Source organism: Cydia strobilella, chromosome 19, assembly GCF_947568885.1.
Source record: "Cydia strobilella chromosome 19, ilCydStro3.1, whole genome shotgun sequence".
Taxonomy (NCBI): Eukaryota; Metazoa; Arthropoda; class Insecta; order Lepidoptera; family Tortricidae; genus Cydia; species Cydia strobilella.
Window position 1 is genome coordinate 5,260,869 of NC_086059.1, and position 25,783 is coordinate 5,286,651.

At 36.6% G+C, this 25,783-nt stretch overlaps 2 protein-coding genes across 3 annotated transcripts in view; both read left to right on the top strand.

Moving 5' to 3' along the window:
- LOC134750219 (methyl-CpG-binding domain protein 4-like) overlaps nucleotides 1-6,216 on the top strand; it is a 56,373-nt gene extending 50,157 nt beyond the window's left edge. For both annotated transcript variants that reach the window (XM_063685360.1, XM_063685359.1), the window contains exon 2: nucleotides 5,344-6,216. In XM_063685360.1, the coding sequence (XP_063541430.1) occupies nucleotides 5,352-6,101 (750 nt within the window). In that variant the 5' untranslated portion in view covers nucleotides 5,344-5,351 and the 3' untranslated portion in view covers nucleotides 6,102-6,216. The remainder of the gene's footprint in view (nucleotides 1-5,343) is intronic.
- Nucleotides 6,217-13,127: 6,911 nt separating this feature from the next.
- Nucleotides 13,128-25,783, top strand: part of LOC134750211 (jmjC domain-containing histone demethylation protein 1) — a 37,341-nt gene continuing 24,685 nt past the window's right edge. Inside the window, exons 1-2 of the mRNA XM_063685344.1 lie at nucleotides 13,128-13,499; nucleotides 15,389-15,615. Coding sequence (XP_063541414.1) covers nucleotides 13,452-13,499; nucleotides 15,389-15,615 — 275 coding nt within the window. The 5' untranslated portion in view covers nucleotides 13,128-13,451. The remainder of the gene's footprint in view (nucleotides 13,500-15,388; nucleotides 15,616-25,783) is intronic.

Consider the following 25,783-nt stretch of genomic DNA (forward strand, 5'->3'; position numbering starts at 1 on the left):
CCATGGGCACCAGCAAGTGATGGTTTTGCAACTCCCTGGGCAAATATATATTACGTCGGACATGTCTGGCGTACTGTGAAACTCTAGATGTCACTTGAAATTGTTTTGTTGCTTGTCATTTCTTGTTTATACTCTTTCTTTTATCATTAATTTGTATAGTGCATTAGTTTTTAACACAGTTTGTAACAAGAAAAGAAAATAAATAAAATCATAACGAATGCTAGATACTGACTGATATATGTATAATGTATATTTCTATAGACCTTTTACTTGTTTCTATTAGTGGCCCTGCCTCCTTCTTCTACTAAAACTTTATTACCAAGTATTTATTACTTTTATTTAATACTGCATGTTTTAACTTAATTTTATTCGTAGACATGTTATTTAAACGATAAATTACCATAACAATGACGCATGACTTAATGAATGTGTGAAATGAAAATGGCTTAATGAGTGTTGTTTATCCAGATGTTTTTGGCATTAACATCAGGTATAAGTAAAATGAATCATAACGAATGTCAGATACTGACTGATATACAGTAGCGGAATATAATCTCTATAATATTTTTTCAGGTACATTTGAGTAATACCTATTTTTGATAATTTCCCAAAAATGGTTCCAGCGATTTCGATGAAATTTAGGCGTATGAAAACGACAATTCGATCAAACTAGTGTTCATATTTAAAATGATTATTTTGTCCGAGTTTTTGCGAGATTCATTTGTAAAGTAATAATTCGATATAATTTTTAAACCAGAGGCTAACGAGGCCGAAAAACTGGTTCATCTAGGTTATAGTGTTGTTAAGATTCACTTTTGAATGTTTTAAATAAAAAATTAAATATTTATAATTTATAACATTCATTATTGGTGTGTGTGAAGTCCCCAATCCACATTGTGCTAACGTGGCTACTTTGCCATGTGCATTGGGACGTAAGTTTAATGTATATATGGTCGTGATGATGATACAATCATTGATCATCAATCAAAGAGAGCCTTCTCTTTTTTTTATGTAGCCTACATTAAAATAAGAAAAGGCTCTCTTTAAGAATAAACTTCACGAGCTGGTGTGATGAAAATATAATTAAAAATACCTAGTTTCAGATTATGTTCTGAGTTTACCTTACGGTTAGAATGTATATATCTACTTGTATCCGGGAATTTCATTTCATCGTAATTGTAAGATATTAGCTGTATTAGATACATAATTTTACATATGTTTTTCCTTAAACAATTGTCTTATTATGGTTAGTAACTTTATTATATTTATTTACAGACTGCGAATTTACCAGGGGGGTGTCACTTCGCAGTTTAGGTACATTTGGCCGGCGCGCCTCCCGGGCAGGCGTATGGCAATGGGCTGCCGCTCGACTCGCGCGAAATTGAAAAATACATAATGCCTTCGAATCGAAACCTAAATCTATAGATTTTGTTCTGTTTACGGATGTCTGAATAAACGGAAGAACAAGGAAGCAGAAATAACATTTTTTTAAATTCCGGACTATATTGACCGACATATTTTCAAAGGAATAATTACTTCTGTGGCATACCTACTTCCGTGAGGATCAGACATACTATCTCCGGATAAAAAAGTTATGTTTACAGAATCAACGTTTATAATTCCTACATATGTATCTTAAAAATAATAAATCAGTAGGTATAGGTACAAAAACTTGTCAAGTGACAACCCCGTGCCGACACTCGCAGCTCGGTCATAAAACTGCGGCGCGCAAAGAAGATTCACGGTTCGTGCGCGGTTATAAGTTTCAATTGTGCTTGCAGGCGGCGAGTATAGGTATTATTTTATACCTAAATCTGACTTTTGTGAAGGAGTGAATTTTCTGTACGGTAGTACTATTAGTTATTCTGTAAAATTACTAAATTCCACGTACATACTATGTTGCGTTGCGTCTCGTCATCTCCATGGCAAAGACTCTGAGACTTCTGAGACATACTTGAGTAAAGAAGAAACAGTTTCGTGTTAATTTGTTTTGGGATAAACTAGCAAAGACGCAGTTGGCTTTGTTTTACAAGTTCGCACTATTGTTAAATATTTGAAAAGGTAGAATTCATGTAAACTAAGAAGTTGACGAATCTTGTGTATTTTCTGTTGGAGATAGATCAGATAATCATATGCAAGAGTGCAACAAAGTAGAGTGAAATCGAAGAATACAATTATTAACAATAGATTAATTTATATAAAATAAATAAATAAATATTATAGGTCAATTTGAGCGCCGTGTTCAAAACGCCTGGAAGAGCTACTGGTCCATGAAGGAGCTAATGAAGGGGGACCTTCCAATGTCACTAAAGCGTAAACTCGTTGACATGTGTATTCTGCCTGTCCTAACCTACGGTGCCCAAACATGGTCGCTCACCGAGAGTCAAGTCCAAATTGAAGGTTTGCCAGAGAGCAATGGAGCGCAGCATTCTAGGTGTCACAAGGATGGATCGCATCCGAAACACTACACTGCGCTCCAGAACAGGCATATCTGACGTAGGGGAGAAGACCGCTAGGCTGAAGTGGGACTGGGCAGGTCACGTCTGCCGCATGCATCCGAATAGGTGGGCTAGTATAGCCACCAAGTGGATGCCGCAAAAGAAGCGCGGACGTGGCAGGCCCAGGCGGAGATGGCGGGACGACTTAGACACTAATAACTGGCCGGAGACAGCTCAACAACGGGAGTCATGGAAATCTAAGGGAGAGGTCTTTGCCCAGCAGTGGGATACTACAGGTTATTAAAAAAAAAAAAAAAATTTTACACAGATCGACCTAGTTCTACAGTAAGCACAATAAGGCTTGTGTTTAAGGTAATGTAGACGACGATATATATAATATATAGATAAATATGTAAATACTTATATAAGTAAATAGAAAACATCCATAACTCAGGAACAAATATTTGTGTTAAACACGCAAATAAATGCTCTTACCAGGATTCGAACCCGGGACCTTTAGCTTCTTCGTAGGCAGGGTCACTACCGATAGGCTAGGAGGCCATCATAATAATGTTTTATGTACTTACATATTTTTGCTTGCATGCATGCAATCACCCTAAATTTCTTTAGAGAGTTTAGTTTGTATTACTTATATACTATACATATGTCTAAGTACGCATATCTTTATTCAAGTAAAACTTCTTTAGGCGCGACTAAAGTAACGCTCAGTAGTGACACATAGCGAAACAAGAAGCAAGCAAAGCAAAGAAGTTTTACTTCAATCGCGCGAGATCGCGCGTAAAGTTTACACGCACACACTTTTTTACCATTACCTGGTCTACTATTTTAATAGTTAATACCTACCTTACTTAACTTATCTATAATTTCAACATAATGATTACAAATCATTTAAAAACGACAGTCACATTTTATGCTATTGCAAACATCGACACATTTATTTGCATAACGTTAAATTATCGTGATCGTGATTGACTTCCATAATTAAACAAGTTTTGGTTTGTTGGGAAAGTAGATTATTAATTTTCATTTTATCGTTGTGTCTTTATTTACCTATCATCTAGATAGGTAAATATTATACCTACATAATTGATGGAAAATATTTAGCAAAAAAGTTATGAGTGCAAAAAAACATTTTTTGCTTGCCGACTGTAGAAGTATCTACAGTCGGCATCAGCAAGTGCCCCCAGAGAACGGGATTCGTCAATACGATTCATAGTATTCATACTCGTATGAGCCCAATCTCGAGGTGTCTACTAATACCCACTGAAAAGTTCCATTAGCCGTCAGGCTCCATTATTAGATCAGTATTGCCGTGTGCATATAAGTATATGTATATAGATACTTGGAAAGTTTCAATTAATACGGCTGTTAAGTACCTATATTATTATGAAGGTACCTACAGCAAATTTTATTACAGATTGCATGTTATTAATCAAAACCAAGTAAAAAAATCGGTGCAAGCAATTTTAACATAGCTTTTAGTATAATGATACTACTTGGGTAATAGTGACATCATAAAAAAGAAAAAGTCTAATTACCTTTAATTAGTCTATTTCTGTTTATGTTACAAAAGTCCGATTTATAAAAAGGTGCGGCAATTGCGGTACCAAAGTTCACTGAACTTTGGTCCTTTGGTCAGACAGTGTATAATGTAAATTGGACTTGGCATTCATTCGTGGCAAGTTATTTAAGGCTGGTAGGTTTAAATTATAATAAAGTTCACATAACTCAATTAACATACCAAAATGTAGTATAGCAACCGACTTTAACGTTTTTATAGAATAAACTATACTTATGTAGGTACCAAAACCAAATAAGGCAACAACAACAACTGAGCAACGTTGATTTAATGTATTTAATCATTAAGGTCCATGTTGGATGGGAATTCGCGAACGTTTTTTTAAAGTTTTAAATAAAATCCTTAGGTCCTTATTTATTTTACACAAAAAAGTTTCTGAACTTTCTTTAAATGAGGCTTTGTAAAAAAATGTTATAATCAGCTAGTTTAGTAACCTAGTCTTATAGACAGCTATAGACTGGTACTGGCTTGGCCGGATTAAGCTGATTTGTAAGTATTATGTTACTGAGTAAAAATGTGATGTATAAATTAGTATTATTCCTCAAAACTGCTTCAAAATCTATTTTCATATCTTTGCAAAAACTTCTACAAGTAAATCAGCGCCAAGTTTGTTTACGAACCAACCGCAAGATAGTGAGGCAAGTGGTACAATAAAATACAGTGCGCTCATTGCCATTTGTATTATTAAGTTTTTGTGATCGTTCTGTAGTTGATGGTACATTCGCCATAACGTCTTCATAATAGAGGCGTGTTCAGATATGTGTGAACACCTCGGCCGCTTCGATATATCTGATGGTGATTGTACAATAGCCTCGGGCAAAACCCACGCATGCCGATGGTATTTCGGCGTGTGATTTAATAGTTTTTGTACTTTTGAACTTTGTCAAGCTTCATCCGGGTGTTGGATTCGAATTCAATGAATTGGCTGTTTACGAATTGTGTCATCATTAACCTTTTGGACGCCAATGCGTTTTTTGACTGATTGAATTTGATGATTCGTTAACTATTTTTTATAGCGATAGCAAAATCTAAGATTATGATCGGATAAATTAGTTGTTTAAAATATTCTCCTATCTAGCTAGATTAAAAAAACCTCGACAACGTTACAACACCATTTAGTAACTTAAAACCTAATCTAATCCATCCATAAATTGAGTTAATCTAAGAATCGAATCGACACACAATTCAAAAGAAGACTTTTAATTGAAAACATTACACTCAAATCGGCTCATTCAAATTTTAGTCAAATTTCACCTTTTTTTTATTTAATTAAATTAAATTATACATATATATTTTCTATTCCAGGTACCATCATGACAACTCCCGAGCTTTGCGTCAGCAGGTTCTTCCAAGAAGACTCCACATTACCAGAGAAGAGTCCCAATAGAACACTATCAACAAATCTTGATTCTTCCCAAGAATCTCAAAACTCCAGCCAGTGCTCCCTCGACGACCCGGACCTACTCAGCCTCTCCCAGCTCACTATACAAGAACAAGAACCAATCAAAATAGACCCCTTCTATAACATAACTCCAAGGGAAATGCCACTATCACCGCACTACGTCTTCGAAGAAGAATTTTCCTCAAACCCCTGGGCGATGTTAATAGCAACAATCTTCCTAACGAAGACATCAGGCAAAACCGCTAGGCCCCACATGCTAAAATTCTTTCTAGAATATCCCACCCCGTATCACGTTTTAAACGACGCTCCTACGTCATTGGAACGTTTTTTTGATACTTTAGGATTAAGGAAACGAGGGCATATGATTTGGAAGTTGACTTATCAGTTCGTTTCGTCAAAATGGCGTCGGGCTAGCGATCTCTATGGCATAGGGAAGTACGGGGAAGATGCGTATAGGATATTTTGTATGGGGCACACAGATTTAGATCCTGGGGATAGGTATTTGAAGCTGTATTTAGATTGGCTGCGTAAAACAGAGTTTTTGAAGGATAACGGAGTGACCGACTGTGAGTTCGTTATCGAGGACCCGGCGTTGAAATATTATAGCATTTCATTAAGGAATGCTGTCTTGCTGTCTAAAAGTAAAAACTATAAATTATAAATGTAAATCTATTTTTCCTTTTTTCCACGTTAGCCAGAGTTGATCATCGTTGATTTTTTCATTGTGATTGTCATCTGTATTTACAATTTATAGACTATAAATTTTATACTAGCTGTTATTGTATTTTATTTTATAATTTATGTGTGTGTTTTGTGAATTGTAATTGTATGTCACTAACCTTATTTCATTCTAAGTTTTGTTGTATTTACTAACACTATATGGATCAAAATGATTCGAATCAAATAAATAATTGAAATTAATTGAAATTGAAATTATGTGAAAAACGTTCCAGTATTAACCAGTACCAGTACCTAATATAGCTCGCGACTTGTAATTTCTTCCAAGAACCATTTACTAGTCTTGTCAAGACGATTATGAACTAAAAAGCATAAACTTTAAGAGGTTGTGTTGATTTATAACAGAGCTCAGAGCATTTATGAGAGATAGTTTAGGTATTCATTTTATGTATAAGTTGTTGTAGACTGCCCAAAAAAAGTTTGCACTTAAAAACTTCTACTTAAGTACCGAAAACATTTTTTGAGTTAGTTTGCCAGACAAAATTACGATTATAATGTTTACAGATTGTATTGTATATTTTTTACCACACTTTATCATGTTTTTATACCTTTACTTCCTTTACTTATTTAAAATAAAGGTTTTCAACTTTACATGCTTAAGGCGCATCACACGAGCAATTTTTTTTAAAATGTAGGTAGAGCCTGAAACTGTGATCATGATCACGAAATAAATTCGGATATTTTTAAACTTTATAAATACTTACTTGTTATTGATTTTAGTAAACTATTAAATATTTATAATATGTTTCATTTTATAGTATTTTTCACATGTACGCTTGGGTACGGTGACGGCTCAATACATATTTTGAGTATTAATTTTATAAATTGTATGGAGATGACAGTCATCACCGTACCCAAGCTATGTGAAAACACTATCTACTTTTTGGTTAATTGCGATAAGGAGCCGTTTAAGTATTACATAAGCAGAATTTTTGCAATCATCAACTCCCCGTACCCCTTGTCAGCAAAATTGCCAAAAGAAAGCAAAACTCATAGCAGGTCCCATGCTTACGAAAAATTGGTACTTGGTACCTAAATATACGATACGTACATATATTTTACAATTTGTATAGGTTTCTTTATTGATTCATGCGCAGCAGTTATCAAGCAAATAAGGAATAGGCTTAGAATAGAGGGACCTCCATTCTTTCACTCCGATTTTAAGCGAGTAAGCGTATCTATTAGGTATTTATTTATATTTTGGAGATCCAACAGCTATCAATACAAAGTAGCACCAATTCATAAGAGATGGAAAGCCAATTACAGGATCACACTTGTAGCTACATATTATTCTATTATTGTATTTCGGGGAATCCCTGAAGATGTGTTTCGCTTTCAAGTATAGACAAGTAGGATTGCCATACATGTTCAAATCAAATTAGACAAAATTATGTAAAAAATCAAAATAAATAAAAAAAGCTGTAAGTATAGTTTTTTTCAAGGGCTATTTTACAAGTCAATACAACATTTACAGTGACATCATAATACTGACGTGAAAAGGACATAGCAACATTTATAAATGCAATTTAGCAGCCCACTTATACAATACTACCTGGGTGAACATGAAATAAATGTTTTGCGTCAGAACCAATATTATACTACTCTTTGGTCAGAACTGTCAAGCTGTATGTATTCTGTAGCCTTATGAAGTAATGCTTCAAAATACATATAGTTTGTCAAGGGACTGTCTCATTTCAAACATAGACAGAGAGAATCATACTATCTTTGTCTTACACTAGTACTAGCACCCAAAAGAAAAGGATGAGTATAGTTTTTTTGTTCCTATTTACTGACAAGATTTGCTTGACCAACTATAACTAGTGTGTATAAAAAAAACTCGAAATTGAAAGAATATTGCTGACGTAATCACATCTAGACCCTTATCCCCATGTCATCAAAAACAAGTCAAGCAATGACCCTCCACCTCCCTTTAGTGCTTACGTAATAATTTAATGGCTCCTTATTAATTCTCTGATTTTTATGTGACATATTACAAAATCATAGGTTTGGAATGAGCCCTAGAAATTCCAGTTCTTAATTTAAGAATGTCGTACGTGTGATGTCATGACGGTCATAAATCGTCATAATATTATACTTCACTATTGCCAAATTTTATTTCATCTTTCAGGAACTAAAAATCGAAGAAAGTATAAAAATATCAAATTTACCTTATATTACTATAGTAGATTGTACAACAAGGGCACAAAGCGATATATTCTCAAACGAGGCAATTTATTGGTCCGAGCGGCAGCGAGGACCAATATAGCCGAGGATAAAAATAGGCGTTTGTGCCTGAGTTATATATACACACTGCTTTTCACTTCGATTGTGAGTAAAATAAAACAATGGCAAACAAATAAAATACATTTTTTTCCTTTCTTTTTTAATTTTTAACACGTCATATTTACCTTAAGCCATAGATCTAGTATATTTCTATAGATGCGGCCTACCGCGTGCGCCCGTAAGGGATAGACATAGATGACGTAATAAACGTGGGGATACCATATTGGTAAAAATTACCCCAATATTTGATATCACGTTGGGGCGATTACCCTGGAGGCAAAGTTAGCTTGTTTGACGGTATTAAAAAATTGTTAAATAAAATGTCAATGGGCCGTTCTTTTTAGGCTTATGAACAATGAAATACCTCCTATAATTCGCGCAGGTGGTACAAAACTAAACATGTTTAGTAAATAAAACGTAAAATAAAATGTATTATGGGTTTTAATTTAAAGAAATCACAAATCGCAATCACACTAATTAATGTACACCACATTTAATCTTCACATTTGTTTTTTTTTGGAATAAGAAGTACGAAAAAACTTCGAGGTCAAAATTACCCATAAAATTATGATATTTTCATCTGGTATCCCTAACATGATTGTTATGCAGCTAAATTAAGAAGAAGTTTAAAAATGGCTGACCTCACACTCCTACCTACCTACGTAATTTGGGCGGATAATTTTACAAAATATGTATTGTTAATTTGCGTAAATAATTGTGATATTTTTATTGAAATCGTTTGATTCTACATTGCTTTGAGTGTAACGTAATTTTACGATGTTATTCTCACATATTGCGTTAAGAGGAAGGTGTAAAATACCGTACTTACGTGTGTATCTCATATTTTTGCTCAGAGCGGCTATTACAGCCGATTACAGAACAGTTCACCATTATTTTATCAAAGTTCAAGCATTCAAAACGCTAACCATCACTATATTTCATAAGAGAAAGCACAATTTCATACAAAACAACAATAATTAAACAAGCAACGAACAAACATGACATGTCACGTACTTATTTGTTTGCCACAACCTCGGTTGTGGCAGCGGTGGAAAAGTGAAACTATGACAAGGACAAACAATAACAGCGCTTTCTCTGCTACTCCTACTGAAATATACATAAGACTATCCCGTTCGGTCATTTTCCCCCACCCATCATGACCGATCCAGTTATACTAGATTCATGCCCACTGCACAACCGTGCGCGAATCGCGGTGCAAAGCCGCGAACGCGAGTGTGGTGTCGATTTCGCTGATTAGCGTACTGTCCACACTCGCGTTCACGGCTTCGCTCCGCAATTCGTGTGGAGGGTACTTTAAGTCTTTATCCATACTGCCAAATTATAACTACATTTTGTAGTTTATTTCTATAATAACTATGCTGTATTGTAAGATTTTAATGATTTAGTAATATATAAAACACGGATTATTAAAAAACGGGCCAAATTAAGTGGAATAACAATATTATCCGATTATGTTTTATTGTGTATATACTATTCAGATTCAGATTCAGATTCTTTATTTATAAACATACATTAAATACAGTTTACACGTCAATATCTTATAACTAAGTTGATATAATTTATAACTTAAGTGTTGCATATTATTTATTTACATGTTCACAATTGCAGAACCAACAGTAACAGTAAGTAGGGCTTTATACACAAATTACACATGGTAACAGTAGGCGTAAAATATAATACAAAATTTATAAGTGGGTGCAACGATCTCTTTGCAGAAACTCGTTAGTACTATAGCATGCTAATTCGATGAGCATGTTTTTAACTATGGCAGTAATTTGTTGTCTTAGTCTTTAAAAAAAATTACTTTGTGCACTAGAGCATAAAAGTAGCATTTTGTGCAGCCTACATCTAGCACAAAGGAGAACTTTACGAGCATGAGAAGTGAAAAGTATTTTTCCCCTCACTAGCTCGGAAAGTTGTCATTTATCCTTCAATACAAGCGGGGAAAAACGCGTTTTATCCACTAGTGGGGAAAGTAATTTGACCTTGGATGGAGCGTGTTTAAGTAGCTTGACATAACATAAGACGCTCATGATAATGGTTCGTTCGATATTAATTATCATTAAATAAATGGTTTGAGAATCTAATAAAAATACCAAATTTAGCTTTATTTAATGATTTTAAGTCATAAACCTTAAAATTCCATAAAAAACGTTTATTTTTATAATGATGTTAAATATAATTCTGAACGCACAAGTTGAGTCGATGCAATTTCAAAACGCATCATTGACATTTCATACATCAGAAATGTCAATATTGTCAACTAATTTTTTACTTAAAACCTTTTCTCACCGACTCTCGTAAAAATACACAACTTCCAGAGTTTTCTGTTATAATATCGTAAAGAAATGAGTGATTCCAGTGATGAAGATGATCTAACGTGCGGATGTGGCACTTTCCTCGCTATAGTGAGGTGAAAAGTTTTGTGTTACACACGGGCGCAAATGTATTTTACTTCTCGTGTGTTGAAACACTCGCTACGCTCAGGATTCTGTTTTAGAACCACTCGCTTCGCTCGTGGTTCACCTATAGAATCCTTTCACTTGCTCGTGTTTCAATTCTACACTCGCGGGTAAAACACAACTTTGCACCCTTGTATAACAAATAACTATTTTCGAATGCTTTATTATTGAATCTGACTTAGGCGCACCACACACGAGCTGAATTTATCAGAAATTCAGCGCAGGGATTCCGGTGCTGAATTTCTGATCAATTCAGGTCGTCTTTGAATCGCCTTAAAAAGGATATGGCAATTCTAATCGGATCTTAAATTAATAATCAGAATATGGAATTTCTAATATGCTTCGAAATGGGTCCGAATTTCGTTTCGGCATTTAACACATTTTAGATTAAAGAAGACATTGAACATTGAAGACATTATTAATCTCACTTACGCACAAACTAGGAGGATATAACCAAACGGAGCAGCCACTAACAGGCGTTCCCTATATATTATACTACTCTTTGCGTTCCCCTCTGTCGAAAATAGTCGGCCAATGGTCATACACAATGTATGGACTGACGTTTATCTGACATGGCTATTTTGACGTTACATATACATTTGACGTTCCCCTCCCGGCAAATCGGCAGAATTTTAAAAATATTTATTTAAAAAAAAACATTAAATAAAAGGTTGTGGTTTAAAGCTATAGAAAACGTTTTTACCTAATAAAATCCCTCTAAGTTTAAAGGATCATCCATCTTTCTGTCTCTCTGTAATCTAGAAGAGCGCCATCTACAATGAGGATAAACGCGCAAAACTAAGCTCAGATGGCGCTAGAGATGATGGCGCTACAATCGTTAAAAAAATTAGACCAAATTCTTGATTTGAAGTTAAGAACTGGTAGCTCACGGCAATAAAATCCTTTTCGAATTTTCATACAGGTACGTATATTTTGTTTTCAATACTGTACTATGTCCTGCGAAGCTATCTAATGGTCATAATCACAAAATAAAAGGAGTAATATAATTATACTAATAGCCTTTCTTTGGGTTCCAGTTAGAACAATTATAATTTGTGGGGTTTTAACCTCATTATTATAGTCTGGCAAACACAACTTGTCAGTCAGTACTCAGTAGGTACTAACAAAGAAAAGTAAGAAAACTATACTCATCCCTTTTTGTGTGTGCTAGTACTAGCGTAAGACAGTATGATTCTTGTATACCTATCTTTGAAATCAAATTGTCAGTAAATAAGAACAAAAAAAAAACTAGGTACTCATCCTTTTCTTTTGGGTGCTAGTACTAGTGTAAGACAAAGATAATATGATTCTCTCTGTCTATGTTTGAAATGAGACAGTCCCTTGACAGACTATATTTTCTACTTAGCTCCTTCTCATCTCTCATATAACTTTCTGTATAGGCCCTCAAAATCGGCAAAATGTGAATCGGCGAGTCATCGTCTTTAAGGACTGCAGCGGCAGCCAACACGCACAACACAAAACTTCTTTTAACAAATACTCTAGTAATATATTGAAAACTTATTCCGGCGGGCTGTTTACAATCCTCGTCAAATCCTCGCTGTCTCCCTGGCGGTTTGTGTTGGTTTTTGGATCAGGCTCCATACAAAGTTGCCCATGGTCTTTTAATTTGACTATTATACTGAAACACACCCAACTTGTCAGTAGAAAAGGGCACAAAAATTAAATTTTCTATGGGAGATCAACCTGGATCAACCCCTCGCGCCTACATTTTTTAAATTTGCCCTTTTCTACTGACAAAGTGGCTGTGCCAGAGTATATCTATGGTATATGGCGGCTAAAATCTCTATGGTCACGGAATATCTGAAAAAGTCAGCTCGTGTGCGATGTGTCTATATGTTGATTAGCCGCCAGCCGGTATATTATTACAGACTTTTATAAAAATAGAGGATTATGCTACGATTTTAACAAATATTTATACAAGAATATGGTCAGATTTCATTAATCCATTATATAATAAAAAATAATCATTTATTTCAAGCTTTTACACATGTCATAAAAAGTTAATTATAAACGAGGAAAATTTCCTGTGGAATGAACCTTTTTAATTTTAATCCCAACATTGTATGTTACCGTTGGTGCCTAGTTAATTTAATTTACTACGTTATGTCAAATGAAAAAATAAGATTTTACGGCGTTAACAGGTAATTGATTATTATTTTTAAATATAATATTCATATCACGAGGTAAAATAAAGATAATGTTCTCCGCTAAGTAATTCGTTAAATCGTAAATAAGATCGACAAACGTCATTGTCTTTGCGATGTTTCAAATGCTCCCGCCGTATTCTTATCCATAAATAAACCAATAGAACGCCACGTATAGTACCAACCTATAGAAAAATGCCGGAGTGATTACTCGCCGCGATGTTGGCAGTAGTGTCGACCGTGGCAAATGGTGGATTGCGTTGCTTTTTCCCGTGCTCTGTGTAAAATATTTACGTAAAATAGTGTTAAATTCGCGGTGCAGTGTTTCTGACTAATAGAAACATGTCGGAAACACTGCCGAACAGCAAAAAACAAGTTGCGAGGCAACTGGTGAGTGTTTATTGTTAATTTTTTACGTATTTAGTCCCGGGTGACGCCATGGTGGCTTTATCTGGGATCACGTAAACACGAAATGGTGCATCGCTGCATCGTGTATCGATTAATAAAAGTTACAGGAATGTGTTAGAAATAGTGTCTGGGAATATCCTATCAATGTTAATGATAGTCATCATGGGTCATCGGACTCAGTTTTTTTGCGATCACGCCGCGACCGTGTTTAAAACGCGGCGGCCGTATGCATTCGCGCATGCGAGAAGGCGTCAAAATCTATAATAGTTCCGTAGGCCGCGGCATTGCGAAGTAGCGGCGTTTATGTAGATAAGGTGCGTGCACCGGCTTCGACGTCGTCTGAGCATCTGGTAGGGCCTGACGAAGGCGTTTCCTGCGGGTTGGCGGAGAGGGCAGCCGGCCAGGGGCGTGCGCTCTATAGCTGCGAGCGAGCCGAACTCCGACCACACTGCACGATTACTCGGCGACTCGGCTGCGAGATCGGTCCATTCGCAATACTTTATTGCTACTGCTTGATAAACAATATACTCGTAAAACGTATGCCTACGATTTCAAATAAATGATTTTGTAATGATTAACGTTTCATTTATATTTAGACTTATTCGAATCAGACTCGTGTCACTACACTGGGTTCTTTGTTACGTCCGCGAAGGTAAACAGCCCTCGCATCAGTTTTATTGTTATGCTAGTATAATTACGTGCCTACTTAGGCACAGTTCTCTCTTGGTCGTAAGATTTCATTGGCCTCGAGGTGCATTAAAAATGTAACCCACTTACTTAATAATACTGCTACTACTTAATAATTTTAATAAATAAAATTTGCTGTGATCAGCTTAAGTAGCTGTAAATAGGTAAAGGTAACAGACGCAAAAACACGACATCTTCATTCATTTGAAGTGTTAAAAGTGAAAGTCTGTCTGGTCAGAAAGTAATAGTTACGGAGTTATATCTATCTTTGGTAATAGTTACTGGTTTCTACGTAGCTGTAACTTTTACAGAGCCTATTTCAGTTACAGTGGACTCTAATTGCCATTTTCTGTTAGGAGCAATCAATTTTATACTCATAGATTAGATAACACAAAATTCATGTTTGAGCTAGATTGTAAGTCAATTTAAGTTGTAATATATAATAAGGTTTTAGTTTTATGTTAATTTTAAGATTATTAGTTATTGTATTTTAAATGTAATTTGCCCATGAATTATTATTACCAATAAAATGAAAATAAGTTTAAAAAAAAACAAAAAAAAATTAAGTAGCAGTTTATATATTATCTCTTGAGATAGACAAAAAATCTATGTTAGGCATATTTTCAGAACTCTAAGTCTCTTGAATAAAGCATTAAACTAGAAATAAATAAAAAGTGAAGTATGATGCTTATTTTTTTCTACCTGAAATACCTAACTGTTCTGAAAAATCAAATATGAAAGCCTACCAATGTGTTAGTTCAGGTGTATGTAACCATGAAATCACTCAAATCTTGACACCAGGCAGCGTACACTTGCATCTCTACATTTATATTTCAACATGAACATGATTATTTTTTAGTTTATTATACAAAACAACAACTTAAATTTGTCCTTCAATTTAATCTATGCAGTTGATATACAAATAGGATTGGATAGCTATGTCAGACAAAGTGATTAGCTGTAATTGTTATTTAATCCATGAAGCACCATGATATGAACCATACATCCTTTCAAGTGTTTCAAAACCTATGTTGCAGTAAAATGTTTTGCAAAAAAGTATTTTGTTCTTAAGATATTTGGTGCATCTGACATGCTCAAATACTTACGTGTAGTCATAATGAAATACATTCTTTTAAAAATATTGTTGCATACTTTTTATATAAAAATATTTATAATTTCATCAGCGCGAACGCAAGCAGCGCAAGCTCTACTCAGATGAATGGGCCCTCGGAGATGATGATGTGGAAGGTGGCCGAGGGTTCTCCCTCGCAGACAAGCTGGAGAGCCCCCGCTTCGAGCACCCTGGCTCCATACATGAGATGTTCGGCACGGAGCTCACAGTGGCATATCTGCAGAAAAATGGATTCACAACTCCGCTGCTGTTTAAGGAGAAAACTGGACTGGGATTAAGGTATGTTTATATTTTTATGGCCCCGATTGCTTCTAAATTATTTATTTGTTCACCCTTTGAATGCCATTACTAGTCGTACCCACAGCGCAAAGGACAACTATAGCTGTTATGGCGGACGCTGTCAAAGTAACCTTCACACTTTAAAGTAAGGTTTTCAGTAGCTCCCTTCCACCCAGGAACTTGGCGTTTGAATAATGTTTGTGTAACCTTTTGTAGTAAATCAAACACCAAGCTCAGATGACAACTGGTTTATTTAAGGTAACCCCGTAGTCTGATATATAAGACATACAATATCTAGCTCATTTCGTTGCAGTCTGATAAATAAGACAAAACTTCATGTAACTTTGTACCCGGCGGCGACACGAGTACGCTCGCTGAAAAATTCTGAGCGGTTAAAAGGTTAAATATATATAATATATATAATATTGTCTTCAGTTACCGCGATAGTTACTCATGAAATAAAACTATGAAAACGGATTATATCGCGTATATTGAATTTATAATACATCCCGACGTTTCGAAACTCTTTACAGCGTTCGTGGTCAACGGGTGACGGGTTGAGGGCTGTAAAGAGTTCGAAACGTCGGTATGTATTATAAATTCAATATACGCGATATAATCCCTTTTCGTAGTTTTATTTCTTAAATATATATCATTGAAATATGACAAATAAGGTGATTGAAATTACATAATTGTGGTAGTTATTATTTTACTTGCAGAAATTGCCCAAGGTTAGGAGGTGGGGTAAGACAAATATGGGGCAAGAGAAACACTTGTAGAGAAAATAAATAGTTAGAGATATGAAAAACTAAATTAAATGATAATATGTACTTGAAATATTATTTTTTTATTAGCTTTTTATTGCATAAATAAAATTAACACCTCCCAAGTCCCAGCTTTTTTTAAACGTCATAGTCCTAGAGGCCTCTTGTTCATTTTTTTGCACATAATAAATATTTGCTGTCAGTCCTGAACAGACTTTTTACATCCTATGGTCTGTCAGAATATTCCGCGCGAGCATTCAAATTTGAAAGCGGAAGGCATCTAAAAAATTTGTACCGAAATATGTACTATCGGTGTTTATTACTATAGTAACTTACTTAATGCTGAGACTGAAGGTTGATTTTTTTATGCACAAAATTTGGTACCGCAGGACTTAGGAGGTTAAAAATACTTATGTGGAAGGACTATCCTCGTACGGTTTTTTCTTGCCTCGAGCAAAATAAACTCGGTTTCTCTTATTCCACTTGACACCTGACCTTATAGTATTTTTTTTAATCCATGCTCTTAAAACAGTCAATTTTGGCGTGAAACGGTTAGTCAGCTTTGGGACAGCATAAACATCTGCAAGCTGTACAGTCATCATAGTTACCTATTACGTCATTTATAGCACTCGTCTAGGGAGAGTAAGACAGAGCTCTGCTCTCCTTCACTGTCTTCTATCAGCTACTTCAGATTTTGTCTAAATCGGCTTCAATGCAGTATGTTTAAAGACTCAGATCTTTGTACTTTTTTTTTACGACGGTTTACAATACGAAATGAATCTAGTTTCGTGTTGGCCAATGAAGTGCTAACAGCGACATTAATTTTTCACCTCTGCAGCTCGAACAAGCCTACTTTCGTCTGAAGAAAGTCTTCGAGAGTCTTTGAGTGAAGAAAGTGCGACTTTCCTCACTCCAGGGAGTGAAACAAAGTAGCTTTTTAATTTAGTGAAGGCCATGAACTGCCACTTCATACTTTTTTTTTGTATTACTTTGTGTAACTCGAAATACATTTTAACCTTTAATATGTTCTCACTACTGAGGTGAAAAATTATGTGTGCAACACGAGAGCAAAGTTATTTTACATCTCGTGTTTTGGAGTCCCTCGCTACGCTCAAGATTCTAATTTAGAATCACTCGCTTCGCTCGTGATTCAATTATAGAATCTTTCGCTTTCTCGGGACTCAAAATAAACACTCGCAAGAAAAACCAACTTTCCTCTCTTGTTGCACAAATAACTTGCGTAATTTCTGAATGTATAAAAAATAATTGAAAGAATAGTGCGCAGATAGAGATAGTTTTATGTTGACGTAAACGAAATATCTCACGTGTAGCTTTTCAGCAAAATCATGGTAATATAACGTCGCATGCGGCGATATGTAGGTTACGTTAATGATTCGGTCAAATTGTGTTTTTTGAAAAACAAATTATATCCAGCTTGAAATGAATGTACCTTTGGGTATGGTGCTTTACGCACACCCACCTCCTCGTCCTGTCGCAACCCCCCTTTTAGCATGAAATATGTTCCGGTTGACTTTATTTTTTATTTTTTGGGGAAAGAATGAAAGGAATAATCCTTATTAAATTCTCAACAAAAAAGGTTATATTCCATTTTTTTATATGATGCACCATATTCATGTTATAGCTAGATGAACTTCGACAAAATTTAACCGCACAAGCTGGTTTCCCCATAGGATTTCTGTCAGTACTATCAAGTACTATGTTACTCGTATATTGAACTTCAACAAGTTAATACATGAATATGGTAAGTCTTACCAAAAAGTTGCATATAACATTTTTTGTTTAAAATTTATTAGGGATTATTTCTTACCTTGACACTTTTTCCTAACTCTAATACTTTTCTTGTTAATTTGGCAAACTAGTTAATTCATTATAAATTTATAATGTTAATGTTAACTTTATTTACTTCTCTTAGTATAGATTTAAAAAAAAATGTAATTCTGGAAGAGCGATGTCTCCTGATACAGGTACTTCATACCTAATAGGAGGACTCGACCACTATGTATTTACCAACTAAGATTAAAATGAAATAAATTATTATCTTATCTTATCTATTATCTTATCTTTTCTCAAAAATAAGATAAAAACCGTCAACCGGGACATATTTCATGCCAAAAGGGGGGGTTGTGTCAGGGTTAGGGGAGGGGACGCTAGTGTGCGTAAAGCACCATACCCAAAGGTATCATAATACTATATATATCCGTTCATTTAATGCTGGCTATAATTTGGTATAATATTTTTGCTTGAGGCCGAATATGTAAAAAAGTATAAAATCGGTAAATGATTTAAATAATGTATTGTAATATAATTCATAACCTTCATAGGCTACAATTTTGTTTGAAACTTTTTAACAGACATGTAATGAATTGTAAAAGTTTTGTTCGATTTTACAACTTTTATTGGTTTATTTTTGTAGATTTAACGATAAATTACATAGAAGATAGGATAAAACTATCTTTTATTTTATATATAATTACGTTATCTCTACGTAAGACGTAAGCTACGATAATTTAAAACAAGTGCTAGTCGGACTCGCGCACGAAGGGTTCCGTACCATTACGCAAAAAACGGCAAAAAAATCACATTTGTTGTATGGAAGCCCCCACTTATTTTTTTTATTAAGATTTGCCGTTTTTTGCGTAATGGTACGTAACCCTTCGTGCGCGAGTCCGACTCGCACTTGGCCGGTTTTTTTCAAAAAACTATCTATTTTTAGGGATTATGTAAAAAAAAAACAAACATTGGCAGAAAATCTCCACGCGACCAAAAACATATAATAGGTAACAAAAATATCGTATGTAAATGTAAATAAATGCAAAATGTTAAATTATAAAATATTTGTAAAATTAAAATGCCTATCTGTAGAGAAAAAACGTAACAATCATAACTTTTTAATAGATAAGGAAACGTGTTCTCATTTATGGTGAGTGACTAATTTAACTAATAACTACGTTTGTTCAAAGCTAATCGTTCATTATCAAAGTAGGTAAAGTCGACGTCAAAAGAAACACGTTATTAGTAACAGACGTGTAACTAGATTCACTACGGGAACTATCCATCGGTTTGCCGCTGTCACTGTCACTTTTCGCAAGAAAGAACGGGAAAGATAATGCACGCCAAGTGTCAATTTTGATCGAATTTTGTCGATTTTTATTTATTTTAAAAACGTTACCTTACAATATCGAAATTCGAAAGCTATGAAATTACTATTTAAGTTACGATTGTTTTTTCTTCTTTTTTTGTTTATAGTATCACATAATAAATAACCGAGTAAAGTTGGATTAAAAGTCCGAGTTAGAGGTTACTTTGGGAATTAATTGTATCGAGCGAAATGTCATAATTCGTGTATCGGAAGCTATGTTATTAAAGATAATATAGTCAAGAACTACATCCTCTTCCTCATCCTCTTAGAAAACATGATAATGTAAGGAGATTTTTCGCCTTCTGGCTCAGGGAACCGCCTTAAATACAAACTGGGGAATACAATAACCGGCCAACTTCATAACCGGTTTCGTTTACGGTTATGTCCGAAAAATAACCGACAATCGGTTACGGTTATTTTCGACAAAAATTATAAATTTACAATCTAGTACCTAATTAAAAAGATACGAAAAGAATAGTAGATTGTTAACGAAGGGATGAAAGGCACTCATTCCTGCCGAGGTATTTTGGCGCTCGAACGCAGTGAGAGCGCCAATAGTCCAAGGCAGAAATGATGCCTTTCACCCGATTTAAACACTCTACTTTTCATTTCGAATACGAGGAAGGTAAAATGCACGTGTTTTTTTTAAATCATGACTAAGTATACATTTTTATAGTATTTCTTGAGGATACTTTCAATAAAAAATTCAGACAAAAGTATCGTTATTTATGGAATGGAGAATCAAATATCAGAATGAAAATTCTATAACCATTCCATTCCATTTAAACTCAAATTTCAATTGCTTATCGTAAAAAAATTAAAAAAAAAACGTATTTCGACCGTAAAATGCTCTAGTGCAGACACGTATCATTTTCTGCACACCTTTTAGAACAACAATGACCCTCTTTCAGAGCATGAGAAATGAAAAAGTACATTATTAGGGAACGTGAGTATAAACTCACGTTCTCTCGTGGGCAAACTTGACAACCCTCGGGGTCGTGCTCCGACTATCTGCTAATCGAGTTTTTCGAATCTTCCTAGCGCCGATTATCGATTTGGTTTTTTTTTCTGCGCGAAAAATGAAAGCTATATTTTCGTTATTATTTGTTGATTACTTATCGGCTAAAAGTTATATAGTCTCCATGCCTAAAAGCTTATTTTAATTGTTATTCACAAGTTCGTTCGCAATTCGCAAATCGATCATATTCGCGTAACCGCCCATTAGGTACTAAAACCACAGAATAAATAATAGTACTACCGTACAGAAAGGACACTTCCTACAAAACCAAAGTTTGACAGCGATCCAGGGACGACTCATGCTGTCCCTTTCTAATGTATGGCATGGCACTATCCTTTTCGCCTATTTAGGGTTGTCAAAATTCAAGTCAATATCTGATCTGTGGTCCTCCACGCAAAGGGACGTCAAGTTGTGGCAACCCTAATAATTGCTCGCTCGGAGCAATGCTTAGCCGAACGGAGCCGAGAACGCCCGAAAGAAGGAGTGTCCCCCACTGCTAAAACAGCATTATTCGCAACGTCCAGCTTTCATGCGTCTTTTTTTTTCAGACAGAGATGGAACTTCTTCTAAATACGTACCCACTCTTTCTGTCTGTTTTGATATTGCGGCTAAACAAACTGGTGCTAAACATGTGACCTAAAATAACGGTTACGTAAAATCATACAATGCTCTTGCTTTTAGACAACGATGTCGCCCAATGGTTGTTGGCCAATGTATTTCTATGCAGTCGGTGTCTCTCCTTCAGTCAGCTGTAAATAAAAATTTAAACCTGTAGAAAATAGTGTCGAAATTGGTCTTTGCCTGAATGCGGCCACTTACAAATTGTGTTGTGGACAATTTATGTGTAAACAAGTTGTTGACCCACGTAATTCATAAGTGCAGAAAACGGGAACCTAGGTTTAGTATCTACAGCAGAACTCAACAGTGACAACGCTGGACTGTACCGGGTCATTCATGCTAAATATTACCAGAAGGCTTAGACTTATGGGTCTGCAATAAAGATATATTTAATTTTAATTTAGCCAATATGCCAAACGTTTGCGCTACGACAACGAAACGCTTTCCGTCTCTCTATCACTCTTAAATATTAGTGCGATAGAGAAATAGATGGTGTTTCGTTGTCGTAGCGCAAACGATTGGCATCTTGGTTAGGCACCCTAAACTGCGCTGAAATAGCGCGTCTTGCTCTAGAAGTTTCAGTGCTTAATAAAATAAGTAATGCAAACCTTCTATGCTCTGCGTTTATCTGCGGACGATGATGCATTGTATGTAATTTAGAATAAAATATCAAATTCGAAGTTTCAACCAAATACAAAAATAAAATTTTTGAGGACGGACCTTTTCGCTAAGCTACATCTCATTGGTCTCAAATTGTCAAGAACAGGGCAAGAACTGGAACCGCACACAATTCCAAGGATATAAGAATTGTCATCAGTACACATTCAAATAAAGTAGATTATGTGAGAGTTGTACACTTATTCTTGCAGTCATGCTAGTCCTGATGGTGACGTCTTTTGGCGGTGCTTCCCCACTATGACTTTGGGGATTTGACACGTGCACCGTCTAGCATGCTAACTCTAGAATTACACCTTTAAACGCCATTTTCGAGCTGCTAGTGCGTGCATATATGTCGATCCTATCAGTGCCGACGGCGTGAGAGAAAAATCGGCTTACATCGGGTTACATTACGGTAGATTGCGCAACCGCAAAACGACACGTGCAATGGCCGACTATTCTCTCTGTTTATCTACTAGGCTCACGTTAGACCAGTGTAAAGGGGCTCAGGTTCAGGTTTGTAGGAAGTGTCCTTTCTGTACGGTAGTACTACTACTTATTCTGTGCTCCAACTCACTACGTTATCACACTGACGGCAGGTACACACTTATCCCACCTACGCAACGTATTCAATCCATTATGACAATCTGAACTGAACCCTCAAATTTGTATGCTTAGAAACATACTTGTTATACGCAACGCAACGCATGACAACGCAACTCATGACGAAGTATGTTTCTAAGCATATAAATTAGAGGGTTCAGATTTCATAATGCCTTGCATACGTTGGTAGTGCGTACGTGGGCTAAGTGCGTCCCTAGCTTGATGCGGAGCCGTACGTCGCTTTTTTTTTTTTTATTTTTTTATGATGAATAGGCAGGCGTTTGACCACGATCCCACCTGATGGTAAGTGACGATGTGGTCTACGGTGGAGCACGCTTACCTATGAGATATACCTATTAACTCTTGCCTTGAAGAGCTCCAAATTGTACTCATGCGGAAACACAGACTCGGGCAGGGCGTTCCACTCCTTGGCAGTTCGCATAAGAAATGTGGAAGCAAAACGCTTCGTGCGTATTTTTGGAATTCCTACCATGAAGCGATGCCGGAGTGCCGTTTGTCGTGTGGTCCGATGGTAAAAATGGGACGGAGGAATAAGGTTGTGCAGTTCCTCGGCACACTCTCCGAAATGTATCCTATAAAAGATCGACAGGCTGGCAACCTTGCGACGATGCTTCAGACTTTGGAGTCGAGCATTCGTCAGATTGCTGTCATTTATGATTCTCTTGGCCCTCCTCTCAACTGACTCGAGCGCCTCAAGCTGGTACTTTGCAGAGCCATCCCACAGATGAGAACAGTATTCTACACACGATCGGACTTGTGCTTGGTAAAGGTCGAGCAGCTGCCTAGGTGTAAAATACTACCTCACCTTGTTGAGGATGCCTAGCTTTTTTGCCGCTAACTGTGCTTTCGACTCGATATGCGGGCCGAAGTTGAGTTTCGAGGTCAGCGAGATTCCGAGCAGCTCAAGATGGTCGGTTAACGGAAGGGATACATCTCGGAAAGTAGGAGTGAGATGGAATGGACTCCGTTTAGCGGAGATAAGACACGCCTGAGTCTTACTAGCATTGAACGCAACCAGATTGGCTTCGCCCCAATCGGAGACTGCCTTCAGTGACACGTTCATGCGTTCGACCATAGCCTCCCTGAGCGCCTGAATTTGGGCTCCACTAGCTCGTGAATTGGGTATGTAGCTTTCAACAACCGTGGTGTCATCTGCATATCCGAACGTACCTGGCTGCAGCAGGTCGTTTATGTGGAGCAGGAAAAGGGTCGCTGAAAGCACGGACCCTTGAGGGACTTCGGCATTGATTGCCATCTGATCGGACGAGCAGCCATTAATGACAACCCGGATCGATCGATCCCTCAAAAAGTCTGATACCCAGTCGCAGAGACTAGTGGGTAGACCGAAGGACGGTAGCTTGCTAATAAGGCCCTCGTGCCAAACCCTGTCGAAGGCCTTCGATACATCTAGAGAGACAGCTAAAGCCTCTCCATTCTTCTCGATGGCGTCACTCCAAATGTGCGTGGCATACGCTAAAAGATCTCCAGTAGACCGGCCTCGGCGGAACCCATATTGCCGGTCACTGAGCAGGTCATTCGCTTCTAGGTATGCCAGGAGTCGGTTGTTCAGTACACGTTCCATACTCTTACAGAGTATGGACGTGACCGAAATCGGTCTATAGTTGGCAGGGTCAGCTCGGCTACCTTTTTTCGGCACTGGTTGAACATTAGCAAGCTTCCAAGACTTCGGAACCTGGCCGGTAGCCATAGAGAGGCGGAAGAGGCGCGTCAATATGGGACATAGCTCAGGTGCACAGGTTTTAAGAACTATGGCTTAAATTCCGTCAGGACCACTTGCTTTGTTCACGTCCAGGTTTTGCAGCACTTTGCGAACCTCCGTCTGACGTATGCGTATGTCCGACATAGAAGTCTCGCAAACTAGGCGACTAGGAGGTTTTGTGCCAGTTACATCTAGACGTGAAGATTCAGCGAAGATAGAAGCAAATAAATTCGCTTTCTCTTCAGCAGTGTGGGCAAGTGACCCATCCGGTTTCAGCAGTGGGGGTAGTGAGGGGCGGCAGAAATTCGATTCGACTGCTTTCGCAAGGTCGCTGCGGCCAGTGAGCGAAACAGCCTTTAATATGCTTATACATAGGATAACCCGCTCGCACACCGAAGCAGAGTGCGGATCCGCATTATAGCTGGGGAGCCGGCGATGCTAAATGTGTAGTTACTCGAGCGTCGTAGACCTGTTGGAATCGAAGGATTAGATGATAAGAAGAAAAAAGGTTATATAAAATTTTCTTTTCCAGCGAGCAGGCAAGCGTCTACAGATTTTTTAAATTTCGGGAGTTTGATGACGAAATCGTTAAGTAGATTGTGATTGTGTCCGGCCGGTATTTAAACGCTTTTAAACATAGGTATTATTTTTTGGTTTTGACTCGGATGTGTATTTATGTACATGAATTGTTATTCATCAGTTAATTCATCTTATCTAAACATGTACCATGTTACCTTATGTTTGTGATTGGCAATGATTTATCTAACTTTTTATACATTTGATTTTTTACTTTGTTACAATAATCTTAAAGTCTATTCCTATTGCACCCAGCATATGATTGGACGGCGTATTTTAAATATTGACTTTATTTTGTTTGTTTAAAACGGAATTAACATTATCTGTCAACACAAACAAGCATTGAATCTCTTTGTATGGGTACTTGACAAAATGTAATTTGCACATTTTGCACCAACATTTCAGATTTTTGAGTAATGGCGAATCGATGACTGACTGATAGTTAATATACCTAGTTAAAGCATGTTACTTGCCGTGTTGCCGTATATATGTATTAATTAACATTATATTTACGCCGCAGTGTGAAACAGTTCGCCTATGCCCGTCCATTACGTGAAGTTAGCTATGTCAGAGGGCCTACCGCAAACCACGTTCGACATGTTTCCTCCCATGTCACACTTACGTACGAATTTACAAGTGCGACAGAGAGGCAACACGTCGAACGTGGTTCGCGGTAGGCCCTCTGGTTGCTTGTCACCTGCGCGCGTGGAATTTCCGAGGCGTACTCCGTATACATCATCCTCACAGACAGCTGAACATTTGTGAACCTTATTGCGTAGGGATACGGTCTATTAGTGGTTAGTTAATTGTGTTGCTGGTAGTGTCACAGTAGAAGTCTAGCAATCGACGTAATTAGTAATGCTAATGGCAATAGTGGCATCTGTCGTCCTGTAAAAAATATGACCGGTTGGCGGTTGGTTAAAGTTAAATATTGTACCCTTGTGATTGTCATAAGATATGTAGTAGTAGTAGTAAATCACATTATTGTACAAAACAAAAATTATTAACATGAAATTCATATAAATTTAGGT